A 20,645-nucleotide genomic window follows, 5' to 3' on the forward strand; every position below is an offset into this window, starting at 1 on the left:
ATGAGGCAAGTAGTTTTTTTAAGAGGAGTTGGTGCAAGATGAGGTGATCAATCAGGAGAAGTGTTCATTGGTAAAAAACGAGGAAAAGCTAGAGGCCACTAGGTTAAAGTTCATTGATCAGTCCTGGTCCTTTCAACAGAATAGGTCCTTTCTCATTTCTTTTCTGACTTCTCAGATAATTGGCAGTTTGGTCCAGTTCAGAAGTCAAAAAACAGGATATGCATGGCAGTTCCTCCAGAATGCCTGTTCCAGCTCTTTTTAAAATGGTTCCAGTTAGATCATCTTGCATAGTATCAATTTACTGGGTTTGTCATATGTTTCTGCATCAGTGGATGTTTAAAAACATTTCTTTCTAAAATGTCAGTAAAGCTGGTATCACTTATATTGTGAAAGTATATCCCTTAAAAGTTAAATACAAATTTTAAAAAAAAGCAGAATCCTTATCACAATTAAAAGTAAATAAGGTCTTTAAAAAAGGAAACCAGATCAGAACTTTGCCCAGCACAGCCATTTAGCAATAACGTGGAAAGATGAAGCCAACGTGACCAGCTGTGTCAGAAGTTTCTGGTATTACCACTACAACCCTCTCAGCCAGGTTTCAAAACATTTTAAGGAGGAATTTGGCTGCGATCCTTTTTTTTTTTTTTAACAAATATTTATTGGCACAGTGCACAACATTTGAAAGACAGCCTGATCAAAACATACGAAGTCCCTGCCTTTCTGGAGCTTGCAGTGCGGTGAAGGAGAAAGGCTATAAACAAAAGTATAATTGCAAATTGGGATGCAGCATTAGGAAGAAAGGAACTAGGTTCTTAAAAGAGAGACTAACAGGGGCATCTGGACATGTAGACATAGCCTCCCCGAGATTTATATTAGGGAGAGTTAACCAAGCAGAGGGTGGGGACAGCTTTGTGGGACGGAAACACTGACAAAGACACCATGAGTAACGATCACTCAATTACTCAGAGAGCTGCAGCGTTTGGGGACACGTTAATATTTTCTTGTTCATGTATGTGTCACTGCACAACAGCTCAGTATTTTGCACAGGGCTGGGTTCTCTGGCCTTTAGATTGAGAGCTCTCAATCCAAAGGATGAAAGGAAATGTTTTCCTTTTCTTTCTACTTTCCTTGATTTAGCAGTGTGGTGCACACAAAGGTCTCTTGATTCATGCTCCTCACTGAATAAAAGACCATTTCTTGGAGTCCACCTAATTGGGGAAGTCCCCTTGGTTAGACTGCTTTGCCCATGGACTTTGTATTCCTAGCATTGAACAGAGTGTCTCCCATCATCAGTGCTCAGTAAATATTTTTGGAATAGTGAATAAAAGACCGGTGGATGACTAAATCTTCTACTCTATTCATATATCTGTTTCCATGTGTCCAGGGAAACCACTCAGCTAGTCATTAAATGAATGAATAGGATGTGTCAGGCATTGTGCCAGGGATGGGGGTATAAAAGTGAGCAGAAACAGATAAGACCCTGCCCTCATGGAACTTCTAGACTACATATTATAAAAGTCAAAAAACAAGCACATACTGTATTTTCTTTGTTGTCAAGAGAGACTAGGTACAGAATCACACCTTGACTGAACCATACAAGTTTTGTTTTTTTTTTTACTTTATTTTGCTTTACAATACTGTATTGGTTTTGCCATACATTGACATGAATCCACCACGGGTGTAAATGAGTTCCCAATCCTGAACCCCCCTCCCACCTCCCACCCCATATCATCTCTCTAGATAATCCCTGTGCACCAGCCCCAAGCACCCTGTATCCTGTATCGAACATAGACTGGCAATTTGTTTCTTACACGATAGTATACATGTTTCAATGCCATTCTCCCAAATCATCCCACCCTCTCCCTCTCCCACAGAGTCCAAAAGTCCGTTCAATACATCTGTGTCTCTTTTGCTGTCTCGCATATTATACAGAGTGAAGTAAGACAGAAAGAAAAACACCAATACAGTATACTAACACATATATATGGAATTTAGAAAGATGGTAATGAACCATACAAGTTTTAAAAGCCCAGAGCAGGGCTCCCCAGTGAGCAGACGCCAGAGTCTACTATTTGGGCTAAGGTACAGATGGCGAAGCCGTGGAAAGGGGTTGGCCTCATAAGAAACACAGTTCTGTTGCAAACCAGAGGACAGAGGGCTCACAACCAGAGAGTAAGTCTGACTTCAAGTGACAGTGACTCTTGGAGCTAGGTTCCATCCCTCACCCAGTGCTGCAGATGGGATTTGGCTGAGAAGCAAAGCAGAGATGTTTCCATAAAGACAGGATTAAAGACATGCTGCAGATCTGCACAGACATCTCAAGAACGTGACATGGGTGGTCTCAATATCCTTATTTCCAAAAGGTTGCCCTTTCCTGGTCAAAGCTGACAGTTAGGTCCCCTCGCTGAGAGTCCTCAGGCCAGCTTTGCTCCTAGAGAGGGAATTACAACCTTCCTGAATCTCTGCATAGATTTGGCAATAGGACAATACACTTTTGTAACATTCCTATCAGATCACCATGGAAGTTAGACTAGTCACTCAACCAGCAGCCTACACAGAGGAACTTCTCAGAGGAGACTGCTCAGCTTCACAGCTCACTGCTCTCTAGTCTACACAGCACTTAGAATAAAACAAAGCTTCATAAAAAATCAATGCCTCTTGGACTGCTCACATTGAGAGAAACTTTTCAGGAGAATTATTCAGAGAAACTTCATTCACCAAGCTGATGGCTACTATTCCTTTCTTAAGAGAGAGATTCCTTAAGAATCTGTGACTTTAATAGCTTCTAGTTCTCTAAAAGAGATTAAGAAGAGGTGACAAGAACACTCAGAAGAACTATACAATAAAGATCTTTACAACCCGGATAAGCATGACGGTGTGTTCACTCAATTAGAGCCAGACATCCTAAAGTGTGAAGTCAAGGTGGGCCTTAGGAAGCATTACTAAGAACAAAGCTAGTGGAGGTGATGGAATTCCAGCTGAGCTATTTCAAATCCTAAAAGATGATGCTGTGAAAGTGCTTCACTCAATATGCCAGCAAATTTGGAAAAACTCAACAGTGGCCACAGGACTGGAAAAAGTCAGTTTTCATTCCAATCCCAAAGAAAGGCAATGCCAAAGAATGTTCAAACAGCTATACAATTGTGCTCATTTCACATGCTAGCAGAGTAATGCTTAAAATCCTTCAAGCTAGGCTTCAGCAATGTATGAACTGAGAAATTCTAGATGTACACACTGGGTTTAGAAAAGGCAGAGGAACCAGAGATCAAATTGCCAACATTCGTTGGATCATAGAAAAAGCAAGGGAATTAAAAAAAAAAATCTACATCTGCTTCACTGACTATGCTAGAGCCTTTGACTGTATGGATCACAACAAACAGAAATTCGTAAAGAGATGGGAATACCAGACTACTTTACTTGTCTCCTGAGAAACCTGTATGCAGGACAAGAAGCAACAGTTAGAATTGGACATAAACAATGAGCTGGTTCAAAATCAGGGAAGTAATACAACCAGACTGTATATTGATGTGGAGTAACAGTGTCAGACTATTTTTTGGAGGCTCCAAAATCACTGCAGATTGTGACTGAAGCCATGAAATTAAAAGACGCTTACTCCTTGGAGGAAACTTATGACCAACCTAGATAGCATATTGAAAAACAGAGATATTACTTTGCCAACAAAAGTCCATCAGTCAAGGCTATGGTTTTTCCAGTGGTCATGTATGGATGTGAGAGTTGGACTGTGAAGAAAGCTGGGCACCAAAGAATTGATGCTTTTGAACTGTGGTGTTGGAGAAGACTCTTGAGAGTCCCTTGGACTGCAAGGAGATCCAACCAGTCCATTCTGAAGGAGATCAGTCCTGGGTGTTCACTAGAAGGACTGATATTGAAGCTGAAACTGCAGTACTTTGGCCACGTCATGCAAAGATATGACTCAGTGGAAAAGACCCTGATGCTGAGAGGATTAGGGGCAGGAGGAGAAGGGGACGACAGAGGATGAGATGGCTGGATGGCATCACCAACTTGATGGACCTGAGTCTGAGTGAACTCCAGGAGTTGGTGATGGACAGGGAGGCCTGGCGTGCTGTGATTCATGGGGTCGCAAAGAGTCGGACACGACTGAGCGACTGAACTGAACTGAACTAAACACCATGCTAAATGCCAGGCTGGATGAATCACAAACTGGAATCAAGACTGCTAGGAAAAATATCAATAACCTCAGATATGCAGATGATACCACTCTAATGGCAGAAAGTGAAGAAGAAGTAAAGAGCCTCTTGATGAGGGTAATAGAGGAGAGTGAAAAAAGCTGGCTTGAAACTCAACATCCAAAAAACTAAAATCATGGCTTCTGGTCCCATCACTTCATGGCAAATAGAAGTGGAAAAACTGGAAGCAGTGACAAATTTTATTTTCTTGGGCTCCTGCGGACAGTAACTGCAGCCATGAAATTAAAAGACGCTTGCTCCTGGGAAGAAAAACTATGACAAACCTAGACAGTGTGTTAAAAAGCAGGGACAGCACTTTGCTGACAAAAGTCCATATAGTTAAAGCTATGTTTTTTCCAGTAGTTGTGTACAGATGTGAAAATTTGAGCATAAAGACCAAGCGCCAAAGAATTAATGCTTTTGAACTGTGGTGCTGGAGAAGACTCTTGAGAGTCCCTTGGACAGCAAGGAGATCAAACCAGTCAATCCTAAAGGAAATCAACTCTGAATATTCACTGACAGGGCTGAAGCTCCAATACTTTGGTCATCTGATGTGAAGAGATGACTCATTGGAAAAAATCCTGATGCTGGGAAAGACTGAGGGCAAAAGGAGAAGGGGGGTGGCAGAGGATGAGATGGCTAGATAGCATTACAACTCAATGGACATGAATCTGAGCAAACTCCAAGAGATAGTGGAGGACAGAGGTGCTTGGTATGCTGTGATCCATGGGGTTGCAGAGTTGGACCTAACTTTATGGCTGAACAACACCAAAAGTTCTCCAGACTCCAAGAAAAGAGGGATACATCTGCCAACTTAAAAATATGCACAATGTGAGAGTTGGGAGTTAAGTTTTATTTGGGGCAAAATGAGGACTGTGGCCTGGGAGACAGCAACTCAGGTGGCTCTGAGAAACTCTCCCAAAGAGGCAGGAGGAGAGGGGGAAGGTGAGTATAAATGTGGTTTTGGTGAAGGGGGAATACATGCAATCAAGCACATATTTTTTCAAAAGGTTTCTACCAGTCTCGTGAAGAGGAACAGTCATCACCATTAAGGATTGTAGTGCTTTTCTAGATATGAGGAGATACAAGAATTCGGCTCATAAAATAGGCTCCTGAAAATACCTAACTATCCGAAGACCTGTCCTGCCTGTTTTCCTCTGAGCACAGAGTGCCTCATTTTCTGCTCTTCACCTCAGACTCTTTTTAGGGGGTGTTGAAGGTCAGTAGTTGTAGCAGCAAATGCACTTAATCCTTGCAGAGGTAGATAGGTAGATGGCAAGTGCCAATTTGTAGTTGACACCCCTCAAGGGTTTATGTGCACTAACAAAAAAGTTTTACCTATTGAGTAATTGTTTTCTCAAAAACAGGTTCTAAATATTACAAGTATAGGTCCCATGGCCATACAGCCTGGTATACTAGCTCTGACACCAACTTTCCCATTCTCTGCAGGCCTCAGTTTCTTTATCTGTAGAATGGGGATAACAAGATTATTGCAAAGATTCAATAAATTAATACATATACTATTATTGTTAACGATAATAACATGGAAATTTCCTACAGGAATTTTAAGGGCCATAAATAATACTGCTGTTACCGCATTCTGACTACCTTCTTTCTTGTCTCTTTCAAATGCCAAGCTCTTTCCTGTCTCAGGATGTTGGCCTTTGCTATATATAATCTTCCTAGGATCCTCTTCCCCAGTTTTGCACATGACAGATCTCCTTTCATCCTTGAGCTCTAGACTCAGATGTCACCTCCTCAGAGAGGCCTTCTCAAAAACAGCCCCTCCTCCATCCCTCATGACTGTCTATCACATTCCTTTTTTTGCCTTTTTTGGCTGCATTGCTCAACATGTGGGATCTTAGTTCTCCGACCAGGGATCAAACCTGTGTCCTCTGCAATGGAAGTGCAGAGTCCTAACCACTGGACCACCAGGGAAGTCTTCTACATTCTGGTCTGTGCTCTTCACAGAGTTGATCTCCCTGTGAAGTCTCCCTGTTTGCCTCACCACTTGTCAACTGTCTTCCATCATTAGAATGCGAGCTCCACAGGGGCAGTGACATTGTTGTCTTGTTTACCAAGACATCCTGAAGGCACAGGGCAGTGGTTCTCAAAGTATGGTCCATGGAACCCCTGGAAAGGTCTTACAAGGTCAAAACTCTTTTCATAATAACACTAACACTTCTTTTGCTTTTTTCACCATGTTAACTTTTGCCCTGATGGTGCAAAGGCAACAGTGGGTAAAACTGTCGGCACCTTGGCATGAAGTCATGGAACCAGCTATACTGGCAGTCATTGTATTATTCTTCAGCTCCATGCGCTCACAGAAAAAAAAAAAAAAAAAAGCCAGTTTCACTTAAAAGTCAGTTAAGAATATCCTTGAAGCAGCAGTGAAAATTATTTTCATTTAGTTTTTACCCTTGAGTATATGACTTTTCAGTGTATACATGCTGGTTATTTTTAGGAAGAGCTCTCTCCTAAGTAAATTGCTTTTTTTTTTAATGAACATATTTCAGTGGAAAGCACAACAATGAGCCGTGGATAGGAGCATGGAACTGAAGATGTGGTTTTGAGAATTACCAACTTAGAGCTGACAGTGAAAGATAATGCCTAGTAAGTACCTGACACTGTTTCTACCCAATGGCTGACAGACCAGTTTTCTGCTCTCAAGGATCTTCTAAGAAAGTAAAGAGTAGAGGTCAGGATGGAGGTTTGCTGTATATTTGAAGCTAGAGAAGAGGAAGGAAAAAGAGGCCAACAGGAAACCACTCAGGCAATGCATCAGTTAAAGAAACATCTCTGCAAAGCAATATTGCTTATTATTAGCAAAGTAGAGTGGTTATGGGCTACACGCCAAGATGTCGAGACAATCCTCTTATAACGGTAACTGTTACTGTTTTATTCAGCAAAATGAGATTCTACTTATATGAATACTACTTTAACGGATGTTGCTTTTTTTCCCCTTTAACAGAGGATCCATGCTCATCCAGAGAACTTTCAACATGAATTAATGGGCAAGCGGCAACATCACAGGCATCAAGTCCAGAAGTTTGTTGAAGGATAAGTCCTTATCCTTTACCTGTCACCTCTGGGTTCTGGCCCAAGAATGAAAGATAGGAGGAAGGAAAGACAGGGAGATGGGAAGGGTGATCAGAGCACAAGAATTCCTGCAGTTTTTAGTGGATAACTTAACCTGTGCATCTTCACAGCAGGACAGAGGAGACCACGAAGGGGTTAGAAAGGAGATAAGCAGAACAGCATTTGTGCCCGTGGGCACTCATCAGGTTTCAATGAGAGGCCATGCTTCTCTGGAGCCACACGGTGCTCTGTCAGGGGAGGGGCAGACGGAAGTTTCAGCTTGTTTCCTTGGCAAAATCCCTGAGTTCCAGAAAATCATTGAGTCTTTTTGAGGGATAAGAGATTCACAGGCTTGACATCCCTATGAGGAATGTGGTTTGAGTACAAGCACTGGATGTTCTCAAGATGTTCCTTGATTTCAGAAGAACAGTCCCCTGTTTGGCTGAATTCTCCATGACAGTCATTTCATTATAATGAGGCATTTCCTCTCAGCACACAGGTTCTGGCCAATGTCCATACTCCTGTGTGTGTGGGCCCTGGGAGGCCCTCTAGTGATGCTCCATCTTCCTATGGTTTTACAGAGGTCCTGGACCATTATGAGACTGAGTTTTCCCTATGTCCTTTACTGAGTATCTGTAGAATCTTCATACAGATGCCCGGCTCCAAGACCCAGGCATGACCTTGCAATCACTGGTGATACTGCTTCCTTCATCCATCACCTCAAACTGAAGAACTGCGAAAAGTAGTGGAGATGAGGTAGTGACTGAATAGGTGGAAGGCTGCTGGGCAAGAGAAGCTTGGGATAATTAGGGATGAACCAAAGTTAGGGAGCACAGAGGACGGTGGAGGGCCAAGCAGGCCACCTCCCACTTGGTTGGAAAGTTCGCTCTTGGATGCAACTCATTCACCCCCAGGCCGCCAGCGCCATGTGTAGACTCCATCTGTGAGCCCCATGTCCATCAGGCCACTCCCTTTCTTTCACCCACCTCACCCACTAAGGTTTGGTGCTCTATGGAATGCAAGGATGCCCAAGGGCAGGCTAGCTAACTAGTCTATTTTTGCTTTTAACCAGTTACATTTACTTATTGTTTTCTGGACTGTAAAGTCCATCAGACTGAGTCCCCCTTTCTTGTCCCTTTTTACCCTCAAATGTTCACTGGTATACTTTTAGCTGCACGTTTCAGTTAAAACTGGATTAAACAAATTGGGGTTTACTTTCCCTCTAGAACAAGAAGGAGACAGGCAGCTGATCACACTGCTTAAGCAGCTCAGCACTACTGGACAAGGTTCTCTCACCTTATCAAAAGTACAGTCCTAGACATCCACATTTTGGGGGTGTGGCAACATGGTAATAAGAGAATTTAGCATTTCTAGCCTCTAGAGTGAAGGTGAACAAAAACAGGAATGGGTTTCAGTTAGGAAACCAACTATGTCTTCCGTAGCATTTCTGCCTCTTTACCCCCTGTATAGCGTTTTATTAAATTGTACAAAACTTTCTAACAAACATGGCCAGGGTATCATTCCATAATTCTCTAAGAACTCCAGTTCCAAGGTTAGTCTTGCTTTCAAACTCCAGGCGGAGAAAGACCTGGACAGTCTGCTCATTCCTGTGGTAAAGCACAGTTCTGCAGATCCCAGATCTCGTCAACAGACTAGTTGATTGTGAGCCTCCCACTTCCTGGGTAAAGGCACATCCATCACCCTCCTGCACCAAACTGCTGGCTCTAATTTTAAATTGAGAATACAGGAATTGAGAAAACAGGAAACTGATTTTTGGGGGGGAATGTACCCTTATGGCAGAAAGTGAAGAGGAACTAAAAACCCTTCTGATGAAAGTGAAACTGGAGAGTGAAAAGGTTGGCTTAAAGCTCAACATTCAGAAAATTAAGATCATGGCATCTGGTCCCATCACTTCATGGGAAACAGATGGGGAAACAGTGGAAACAGTGTCAGGCTTTATTTTGGGGGGCTCCAAAATCACTGCAGATGGCGACTGCAGTCATGAAATTAAAAGACGCTTACTCCTTGGAAGGGAAGTTATGACCAACCTAGATAGCATATTCAAAAGCAGAGACATTACTTTCCAACTAAGGTCCGTCTAGTCAAGGCTATGGTTTTTTCAGTGGTCACGTATGGATGTGAGAGTTGGACTGTGAAGAAAGCTGAATGCCGAAGAATTGATGCTTTTGAACTGTGGCGTTGGAGAAGACTCTTGAGAGTCCCTTGGACTGCAAGGAGATCCAACCAGTCCATTCTAAAGATCAGTCCTGGGTATTTTTTGGAAGGACTGATGCTAAAGCTGAAACTCAATACTTTGGCCACCTCATATGAAGAGTTGACTCACTGGAAAAGACTCTGATGCTGGGAGGGATTGGGGGCAAGAGGAGAAGGGGATGACAGAGGATGAGATGGCTGGATGGCATCACCAACTCGCTGGACAGGAGTTTGAGTGAACTCCAGGAGTTGGTGATGAACAGGGAGGCCTGGCGTGCTGCAATTCATGGGGTCAGAAAGAGTCGGACATGACTGAGCGACTGAACTGAAGGACAAAATGAAAACAGGAAAAAAAAATGAAGACATATGGTTGATTCGGATCACTTCATTTTAAAAGGGAAAATAATCTCATATGAGTAATGAAAAAAATCAAAATTTAGAGTGAATATGAATCTGAAATGGCTCTAAAAACCAAAGTCCTCTTTAAAAAAGACATAGTACTGGCTGGTTAAAGAAATATGCAGGCTTCCTCATGTGGCATGCCTAGTGTTCATGAGATTTTAGTTGAATAGAAAAATGTGAATTACTATGGTTTGGGGGATGTGCTGTTTTCCAAATTAAAAACAGTATAGCAAATATAACCTCCAGATATCTATAAATAATTAAATTGGCAATAATTCACCTCCCAATGATTTCATGTTAAGTGTAAAGCAGCTTTGATAAATCAAATTAAATCATGTCTTCTAATATTTTATAAATATAAATCCATTTAATGTTTTGCATACTTTCTAAAAACAGAATATATGAATAACAAAGTGCATATGAACAAGAAACCAGCAGCTCTCACAAGGACCAAACAAAATCTTTCTCATTAAGTTCATCTAATATACTCTCAATATAAGCAAATGAGAAATTTTAATCTGAAAAAGCACACTCAGGGGATTTCAGAGATGGAGGGTTCCTTGGAAATCATTTGGACCCAAGCCCTCATTTTACAAATGAAGAAACTGAGAACAAGAGGCAAGGGGCTTCCCCACAGCCAAAGGTCAGCCTGGTCAAAGGCAGAGTTTGGACTGGGAGCCATGATTCTGAGGTCCAAGCCAACCCTGCTCCACAGTGACTCACCTGCCCCCAGACTGGTCCTTTTCATGGCAGGTTTACTTCCCCCCTTTTAACTTTAGTGGTAACAGAGATAAGGAAATACATAACTGATCACCTGTTAGTGGGCTTGAAAGATTGTTTGCAAGTAAGCCAGCAGTTGGCAAAAGTGACTGTTGATTTTATTAACAGTAACCCACATCTCAAGAATATATTCAATAACCAAAAATAAAACTCCTTTTCAGAGTAAAAGATCATCTCTGTTACAGAAGTATGTGCACTTCTCCCAGGGGTACACAGGAATATTTGGTGCTTTGCAATTTTAATCCTGTAATAAAAAAAAAAAACACCCATTCATGTCAAACAGCATTCAACATTGCCTGTAATAGCAATAGAATTGTCTGTACTCTTGGATCCATATCCTTCTCTCATACACTGACCACTCAGCCTACTCCAACCTGCTTTTTGCCTCCATCACACCACAGCAACAGCCTCACCAAGGTCCACAATAAACTGTCAACAAACACAATGGCTGTTTTTCTGTGCAAGTCTACCTTGACCTCCAGCAATAGCAAAGGGTGGTCACCTTTGGCCACCCTCTCTCCCATTATACCATCCCTGTTTTCCTCCTTCCTCTGTGACCCTTCCTCTTCAGCTTCCTCTGTAGAAATACCTACCACTACCAGTATATGGTGGAGTTCCTCAAGGCTCAGCTGTAGACTTCTTGCATTATAATGTCTTCCAAGGTAAACTCCTTCTGGTCTGTGTTTTCATCCTCAACAGGTGTACCCCAGAAACTCCGTTTATCTCCACTCCACACCAAAATCTCCTGTCCCAAAGACATACAGCTAACAGGCACATGGAAAGACGCTCAATATTGCTAATTATTAGAGAAATGCAAATCAAATTGATGAGGTATCATCTCACAACTGTCAGAATGACTATCATCAAAAGTCTACAAACAAGTACTGATGAGGATGTGAAGAAAGGGGAACTCTCCTGCACTGCTGGTAGGAATGTAAACTGGTGTAGCCACTATGAAAAGAGGATGGTGGCTCCTCAAAAAACTAAAAAGAGAACTCCAGCCCGCCAGGCTTCCCTGCCCATCACCAACTCCTGGAGTCCACCCAAACCCATGTGCATTAAGTCGATGATGCCATCCAACCATCTCATCCTCTGTCGTCCCCTTCTCCTCCTGCCCTCAATCTTTCCCAGATTCAGGGTCTTTTCCAATGAGTCAGTTCTTCGCATCAGGTGGCCAAAATATTGGAGTTTCAGCCTCAACACCAGTCCTTCCAATGAAAACCCAGGACTGATCTCCTTTAGGATGGACTGGTTGGATTTCCTTGCAGTCCAAGGGACTCTCAAGAGTCTTCTCCAACACCACAGTTCAAAAGCATCAATTCTTCGGTGCTCAGCCTTCTTCACAGTCCAACTCTCACATCTATACATGACCACTGGAAAAACCATAGCCTTGACTAGACGGACCTTTGTTGGCAAAGTAATGTCTCTGGTTTTTAATATGCTGCCTAGGTTGGTCATAACTTTCCTTACAAGGAGTGTCTTTTAATTTCATTGCTGCAATAGCCAGAGCCCAGAAAAATAGGTCAGGGGCGGCGGCTGAGAGAGAGGCTACCCTGCGCCCGAGGTTAGGGACGGTGGCCGAGAGGAGCTACCCTGCATCCGAGGTAAGGAGCAGCAGCTATGCTTTGCTGGAGCAGCCGTGAAGAGAGACCCTGCGTCCAAGGTAAGAGAAACCCAAGTTAAGATGGTAGGCAGTAAGAGAGGGGATAAGGGGGCAGACAGACCGAAACTACAGTCACGGACAACTAGCCAATCTGATCACATGGACCACAGACTTGTCTAACTCAGTGAAACTAAGCCATGTCGTATGGGGCCACCCAAGACGGGTGGAGAGGTCTCACAGAATGTGGTCCACTGGAGAAGGGAATGGCAAACCACTTCATTATTCTTGCCTGGAGAACCCCATGACCATTATGAAAAGAAAAAAAGATAGGACACTAAAAGATGAACTCCCCAGGTTGGTAGGTGCCCAACATGCTACTGGAGATCAGTGGAGAAATAACTCCAGAAAGAATGAAGGGATGAAGCCAAAGCAAAAACAACACCCAGTTGTGAATGGGACTGATGACAGAAGCAAGATTCAATGCTGTAAAAAGCAATATTGCAGAGGAACCTGGAATGTTAGGTCCACGAATCAAGGCAAATTGGAAGTGGTCAAACAGGAAATGGCAAGAGTGAACGTCAGCATTCTAGGAATCAATGAACTAAGATGGACTGGAATGGGTGAATTTAACTCAGATGACCATTATATCTACCACTGTGGGCAAGAATCCCTTAGAAGAAATGGAGTAGTCAACAGAGTCAACAAGAGTCCGAAATGCAGTACTTGGATGCAATCTCAAAAACGACAGAATGATCTCTGTTTGTTTCCAACACAAACCATTCAGTATCATGGTAATCCAAGTCTATGCCCCGACCAATAATGCTGAAGAAGCTGAAGTTGAATGGTTCTATGAAGACCTACAAGACCTTCTAGAACTAAGACCCAAAAAGGTGTCCTTTTTGTTACTGGGGGCTGGAATGCAAAATTAGGAAGTCAAGAAATACCTGGATTAACAGGCAAATTGGGCCTTGGAGTACAGAATGAAGCAGGGCAAAGGCTAATAGAGTTCTGCCAAGAGTATGCACTGGTCATAGCAAACACCCTCTTCCAACAACACAAGAGAAGAGTCTACACATGGACATCACCAGATGGTCAATACCAAAATCAGACTGATTCTATTCTTTGCAGCCAAAGATGGAGAAGCTCTATAGAGTCAGCAAAAATAAGACTGGGAGCTGACTGTAGTTCAGATCAAGAACTCATTATTGCCAAATTCAGACTTAAATTGTAGAAAGTAGGAAAATCACTAGACCATTCAGGTATGACCTAAATCAAATCCCTTATGATTATAAACTGGAAGTGACAAAAAGATTCAAGAGATTAGATCTCATAGAGAGTGCCTGAAGAACTATGGACAGAGGTTCATGACATCCTCCAGGAGGCAATGATCAAGATCATCCCCAAGAAAAAAAGAAATGCAAAAAGGCAAAACGGTTATCTGAGGAGGCCTTACAAATAGCTGTGAAAAGAAGAGAAGTGAAAGGCAAAGGAGAAAAAGAAAGATATACCCATTTGAATGCAGAGTTCCAAAAAATAGCAAGGAGTGATAAGAAAGCCTTCCTCAGTGATCAATGCAGAATGGGAAAGACTAGAGATTTCTTTAAGAATACTAGATATACCAAGATAACATTTCATGGAAAAATGGGCTCAATAAAGAACAGAAATGGTATGGACCTAACAGAAGCAGAAGATATTAAGAAGCAGCAGCAAGAATACACAGAAGAACTATGCAAGAAAGATCTTCATGACCCAGATAAACACGATGGTGTGATAACTCACCTAGAGCCACACATCCTGGAATGCGAAGTCAAGTGGGCCTTAGGAAAAACAAAGCCAATGGAGGTGATGGAATTCCAGTTGAGCTATTTCAAATCCTAAAAGATGATGCTGTGAAAGTCGTGCACTCAATATGCCAGCAAATTTGGAAAACTCAGCAGTGGCCACAGGACTGGGAAAGGTCAGTTTTCATTCCAATCCCAAAGAAAGGCAATGCCAAAGAATGTTCAAACTAATGCACAATTGCACTCATCTCACACACTAGCAAAGTAATGCTCAAAATTCTCCTAGCCAGGCTTCAACAGTACGTGAACCATGTACTTCCAGATGTTCAAGCTGGTTGTAGAAAAGGCAGAGGAACCAGAGATCAAATTGCCAACATCTGCTGGATCATGGAAAAAGCAAGAGAGTTCCAGAAAAACATCTACTTCTGCTTTATTGACTATGCCAAAGCCTTTGACTGTGTGGATCACAACAAACTGAAAGATTCTGAAAGACATAGGAATACCAGACCACCTGTCCTACTTCCTGAGAAATCTGTATGCAGGTCAGGAAGCAACAGGGAGAACTGGACACGGAACAACAGGCTGGTTCCAAATCGGGAAAGGAGTACGTCAAAGCTGTATATTGTCACCCTGCTTATTTAACTTACATGCAGAGTACATCATGAGAAATGTGGACTGGATGAAGCACAAGCTGGAATCAAGATTGCCAGGAGAAATACCAATAACCTCAGATATGCAGATGACACCACACTTGTGGCAGAAAGTGAAGAACTAAGTAGCCTCTTGATGAAAATGAAACAGGAGAGTGAAAAAGTTGGCTTAAAGCTCAACATTCAGAAAACGAAGATCATGGCATCTGGTCCCATCACTTCATGGCAAATAGATGGGAAACAGTGAAACAGTGATAGACTTTATTTGGGGGGGCTCCAAAATCACTGCAGATGGTGATTACAGCCATGAAATTAAAAGACGCTTACTCCTTGAAAGAAAAGTTATGACCAATCTAGATAGCATATTAAAAAGCAGAGACATTACTTTGCCAACAAAGGCCCATCTAGTCAAGGCTATGGTTTTTCCAGTAGTCATGTATGGATGTGAGAGTTGGACTATAAAGAAAGCTGAGCACCAAAGAACTGATGCTTTTGAACTGTGGTGTTGGAGAAGACTCTTGAGAGTCCCCTGGACTGCAAGGAGATCCAACCAGTCCATCCTAAAGGAATTCAGTCCTGAATATTCATTGGATGGACTGATGCGGAAACTGAAATTCCAATATTTTGGCTACCTGATGCAAAGAACTGACTCATTTGAAAAGACTCTGATGCTGGGAAAGATTGAAGGTGAGAGGAGAAGGGCACGGCAGAGGATGAGATGGTTGGATGGCATCACCGACTCAATGGACATGAGTTTGAGTAAACTTCGGGATTTGGTGATGGACAGGGAGGCCTGGCATGCTGCAGTCCATGGGGTTGCAAAGAGTTGGACACGACTGTTAGACTGAGTAAACACCTGAAATTAATATTATAAATCAATTACACATCAATTTTTTAAAAAAAGACTCCTGACTTCTAGACCTATATATCTGGTTACTTAATAATTTTAACTGGATTTGTCAAAGACACTTTAAAGTCGAGATAGCTAGACTGTGAATTTAGTCTCCACATTCCCCAGCCCAACCTCTTCTTGTGTTTCCTATCTTGAGAGGGTACTTTCCTCTTTAAGCTGCCCAAATCATACACATGTGATTCCTGACTTCATCCCTTCTCATGCTTTCCATTTCCAATCCATCTCAAGCCCACTTGACCTCATCTACAAAATCCTCCTGCTCTACCCACTTCTGTCATCTCACCACCACCTCTCCAAGTGATCACATCTCACTAGAGCTGTCTCCTCTTTGCTAGCCTCTCTCTGGTTCTCTCTCATGTGTTTCAAAACAAAGGCACTGACTGTGACGACGTGACAATGCTCAGAACACCCCGTCTTGCTCTTACTAGATTCCTAACACCGTCCATAAGGTGTTCTGTGGTCCAAGGGCTGGCCTTTCTTTCCAATCCCTGGCCTTCCTTTGCAATTTCGTGTCATATCACATCTCCCCTAAATGCAGTTCCTACGCTCCATCCTTTTTGCAGTTTAAAACTCATCACAAATTCCTCCAACCAAAGGGCCTTTGCATGCATTATTCCCTTTTACCAGAATGCAATCCCCCCTCTCTTTACTCAGCTCAGTCTTTGCTCAGCTAACTTCTACATGGCCATCAAATTTCAGCTCAGTTGTCCTCTCCTCGTGGACACCTTTGCTGACAGCCAATCCTGGGCCAGACTGTTTTGTTACATGCTCCAGAGAACCATGTGCCTTCTACTATTTGAGCCTGAAATAATAAATTTTTAATTAATTTCTATCTTTTCTGCTGGAGTAATGTTTAATATCACAGGGAACACAGGACTATCTCTGCACAGTGTGTGGCACCGTACCTGGCACATAACGCATGTTTAATAAGTCTTTGTTGAATGAATGAAATGATCATTCTAGTCCTGATGTTAGCAACTATAATCTAGTTCAAGTTTGCAAACAGAAAGGCAAAACAGAATATATCTAATAAATACGGTCTTCATTCTTTTCTTCAGACCTTCTCCTTTGACCATTCTGCATATTCATTCACCCAACAACTAATCACCAATGGGGTCAATGTGGAGTGCTCCATTAGTTGCTTATAAATAGATTTTTTAGAAAAGATGACTAGTGATTTGAAACTAGCAAGGTTTAAAAAGTATTTTCAAAAATGAACAGGAGAACATTGGCTTCATTTCACAAAGAGGATTTCTTCTTTATGTGATTTTATTTCTAAAAATATTTATTTTTTGACTTATTTGGTTACATCAGATCTCCCTTGTGGCATACAGACTCTAGTTGTGTGCGGGATTAGTAGTGTGGCACAGGCTTAGATGTCCCAAGTCATGTGGGATCTTAGGTCCCTGACCAGGGATTGAACCCACACTACCTGCACTGAAAGGCAGGTTCATAACCACTGGACCACCAGGGATGGCCCTCCTTTATCTTTTTTAAAAAAGAGATAAGGACTTTCTTTGTTGCTGGCGCTTAGTGCCTAAATTGTGTCCGACTCTTTGCAACCCCATGAACTGCAGCAAGCCAGACCTCCCTGTCCTTTACCAACTCCCTGAGTTTGCTCAAACTCATGTCCATGGAGTCAGTGATGCCATCCGAACATCTCATCCTCCGTCATCCCCTTCTCTTCTGTTTCCTTAGGTGATGCAAACTCAGGAGCTGGACAGGCCAGCGTCACTCCTGCATACACACAGACACCATCCTTCCTCTACTGGTTCTAACATGTAACTTGAAAGTAAAAACATCAAGTTCTCTTTATTTATAACAGGTAAAAACTGCAGTATGGTCATCTAATATACAATAAAAAAACAAGTGTAATTACATCCTTAACAAAAGGACAGCCAGCCTGTTTTCTTCCATAGCACAGAATTACTGGTTTGTCTCCACGGTTGGTCCTCATCATCTGGTCCATTTTCCTCCCAGGAATTTCCTTTTCAAAGGAAGACGGTCTTCAGGGCAAAACATGTTTATCAGACTCTAGTTCCAGTAGTATATATTCTATTCACTTATAGATCCATAACCACCCCACCGCACACTATCTTGCTCCAGCCTTCCTTGAATCCCTACTGACATCAGTCATTTAGTACAACTCTACCCCAACATTTATTATAACCCCCCAAGTTGCATTTACAGTTAAGAAGAATCTGCAAATGGCACAAATCGACTCAGATGTTAGTGCACAGAAGTCAAATGATCCTCTGAAATACTTAAGTACTTTTCTCCAGCTTTTGGTAAACAATTATATGTTCATTTAAAACACAGAGAACATTCCTTAGACAAACGTTAACTCCTGAAGCTCATCTAGCAAGACAAATTGCTTTGTATTTCTTAGCACAATAAAATGTATCTTTGGAAACTGAGAAGAACCAAAATTATTTAAAACAATAACAGAACACCACACATAAAAGTCACACAACAGAATGACTGATACATTGAAATTCTGTCAAAATCGATTTTCAGTGAGGCTTTGCATTTCAAATAGGCCAGTAAAAAAAAAAAATGGTCCTAAAAGGTGTATTTTATACATGTGACCTTTCATCCTCCAAAGAGCTGTTTTTCTCACTTGAAGTTTCTAAATAACATTTAGAAAAAGAAATATTATAAGAGGGATTATCCGGATCAGTCAATTTATTGTGAGAGGTTATCAACAACTGCTTTGAATTCTCAAATGTCAAGAGTGGGAAGCCAGTAATAGATTTGGCAGTTCAATATGTGACACTATTATATTCTTGAGTAAAATCATGTATTTCCCCTAGAATTTATTTAATTATCCCTTTAAAAAAATTCATGGAACTTGTTAAATATTGACTATTTCTCTACTTCTCTTTCAAATCTTTCCTCATATCTTCACCAAGTTTCTGCTTAATCTCTGATAACATCTACCTTGACTTGCTGCTCAAGAATTTCCCTTAGCCCACTTAGAAAGGCTGACACAATTCACTCCAAACCCTTCAGTGTCAAAGATACCTCACATGTGGGCGTGGGGGAGTGATGGCTGGGAGGTAGTCTTAAGCAATCATTAACATGAATTGCTCAAAGAAGCCAGGAGAACAGTCACCAGGATAAGAAGAAACCTGCTCAATTTCTCCTGCAGTCTTTTCTTTGAGTCGTTTAAACATGGAGCTCTTTTATTTTTGAACTTCATGTATAGTTTGTAGAGCTCACTGAGAGCTCAGCAAGAGAACACCCATAGAAACTGTAGGTTTTCTGATAACATTAACTTCTTATATCCACTTTCTACTAGAAGAATAATACTTTCAGAACTGGTTTTTGCCTTATGATCTCCTTTACTGCACTTTGCTTTCCAATAATCATATGTCATTTCTGTAAATGAAAAAAGCAAGAAGTTATACTAAAACAACTAAAATAGAAATGCTAGCCTTAAATTCTGACTTGAATACTTTGGCTTCAATTATAATAGAACTCATATTGGGGACCACCTATGAGCAAGTCGAGGAATCCTATGTGTCCTTCCTTAAAAGCCATTACACATTTGTGGTACAGTGATCTGAATTTCTTTGTCAGCATTATAGAACTTTAATTTCATGTACTTCATTTGATATAACCAAACCATCCTATATACTTCATAGAATAACCTTTGAAAAGAAGCATGAGCCATGCTTTAGAGGATAAAGTTTTTCTTACAAGGTACTCTAAAAGAGAAAGTTCTATTTATTTTACTTTTTAATTAATTTTATTATTATTATTTTTTGGTCATGCCACACAGCTTGCAGGATCTTAACTCCCTGACCAGGGATTGAGCCTGCACCCTTGGCAGCGAAAGTATGGTGTCTCAACCACTGGACCACCAGAAAATTCCCAAGTAAGTTATATTTATGAATAAAATTTCTTTTGCATGACTTTTTGTAAATGATCATTTAATGAATTTTGCAACATAATTTTCATTTCTTCTTTGAAAGTAACTTGCCCACCTAATACTTTTTTTGTTATGTTCAGGCAACTTTTTCTCTACAAAAACCTAATTAAGGACGTTGCACCAACTTACTCTTACTTCCTTCTTGTTCACTGAGTTTAAAATGGGTGTAGGCAAGAATGCCAAATAATGTACATAACATGCCAAGACCCTGATTAATTGACAATGGATCCTTGAATAAAACATATCCTCCAAATAAAGTAATGCAGAACTTGAAGTGTCCAAACATGTTATAGCTGAGGTTTATAGATAAGGATAAAAAAGAATAATAAGCTAGATGTTTTATATTCTCTCTCCTCCCTCTCTCACATACACACACACATACACACACACAAGGATAAAAAATAACAAGCTAGATGTTTTATATTCTCTCTCCTCCCTCTCTCACATACACACACACACACACACACACACAGACAGACAGACAGACACACACACACACACAGCTAAGGCTTCCGATGGCTGGAGAGAAGTACATGAAACCCAGACTGAAGAGCAGCTCCCAAGTTTAAAGAACAGGAACTTCAGTGAAGCCCTGGGTGAATCCTAGTTTCTTCAGGTAGCTTTCAGTAATTAATCAGTGATAGGAGACTCCCTCAACTACTCTCCCTGTTGACCTCCCCAAACAAGAGAGAAGGGGCTGTGATACAAAGTTGGGAAAGGGATTCAGAACAAGTTACAGAGAAGCTCTTTTGTAGATCAATTCGTGTTGCTGTTTTATGGAGCCATTTCAAAACTTCCCTTGGCAAATGAGGTGAGACGTGTAAGGCGCCAGAGGGCTGACTCAAGGGCAATACAGCCAGTGTGCTTAAGCTTAGGAGGGAATCAGGGACAGGGGAGGACTAGCCCTGAGCACCAGTGACTTGCCAGGCACTATGCCAGATGCATATCTAACACCATTTTATAATATTTAAGAGTCATATTTCCCTTCACTGCAATAGCACTCTTCTCATTTACAACAGTGGAGGCTCGAGGATTTTAAGTAACTTAGCTCACAGAATTAATAAGTGGCAGGGCCAGAGGTC

The 20,645-nt window shown here is 41.6% G+C and overlaps 1 protein-coding gene and 1 non-coding gene across 3 annotated transcripts in view; both read right to left on the reverse strand.

Annotated features, from left to right (window-relative positions):
* Positions 1–1,600: 1,600 nt before the first annotated feature.
* SLC35E3 (solute carrier family 35 member E3) overlaps positions 1,601–20,645 on the reverse strand; it is a 33,336-nt gene continuing 14,291 nt past the window's right edge. The window contains exons 4-5 of one of the 2 annotated variants that reach the window (XM_015094762.4): positions 11,276–11,427; positions 1,601–10,926 (exon numbers count right to left, since the gene is read on the reverse strand). In XM_015094762.4, the coding sequence (XP_014950248.1) occupies positions 11,308–11,427 (120 nt within the window). In that variant the 3' untranslated portion in view covers positions 1,601–10,926; positions 11,276–11,307. Of the gene's footprint in view, positions 10,927–11,275; positions 11,428–17,415; positions 19,857–20,645 lie in introns of those variants that run through there. The other variant, XM_004006481.6, reaches the window with a different exon arrangement.
* TRNAG-UCC (transfer RNA glycine (anticodon UCC)) lies at positions 6,074–6,146 on the reverse strand. Its single transcript has one exon. It is a non-coding gene; the product is annotated as a tRNA-Gly (tRNA).

Source organism: Ovis aries, chromosome 3 (assembly GCF_016772045.2).
Source record: "Ovis aries strain OAR_USU_Benz2616 breed Rambouillet chromosome 3, ARS-UI_Ramb_v3.0, whole genome shotgun sequence".
Lineage (NCBI taxonomy): Eukaryota > Metazoa > Chordata > Mammalia > Artiodactyla > Bovidae > Ovis > Ovis aries.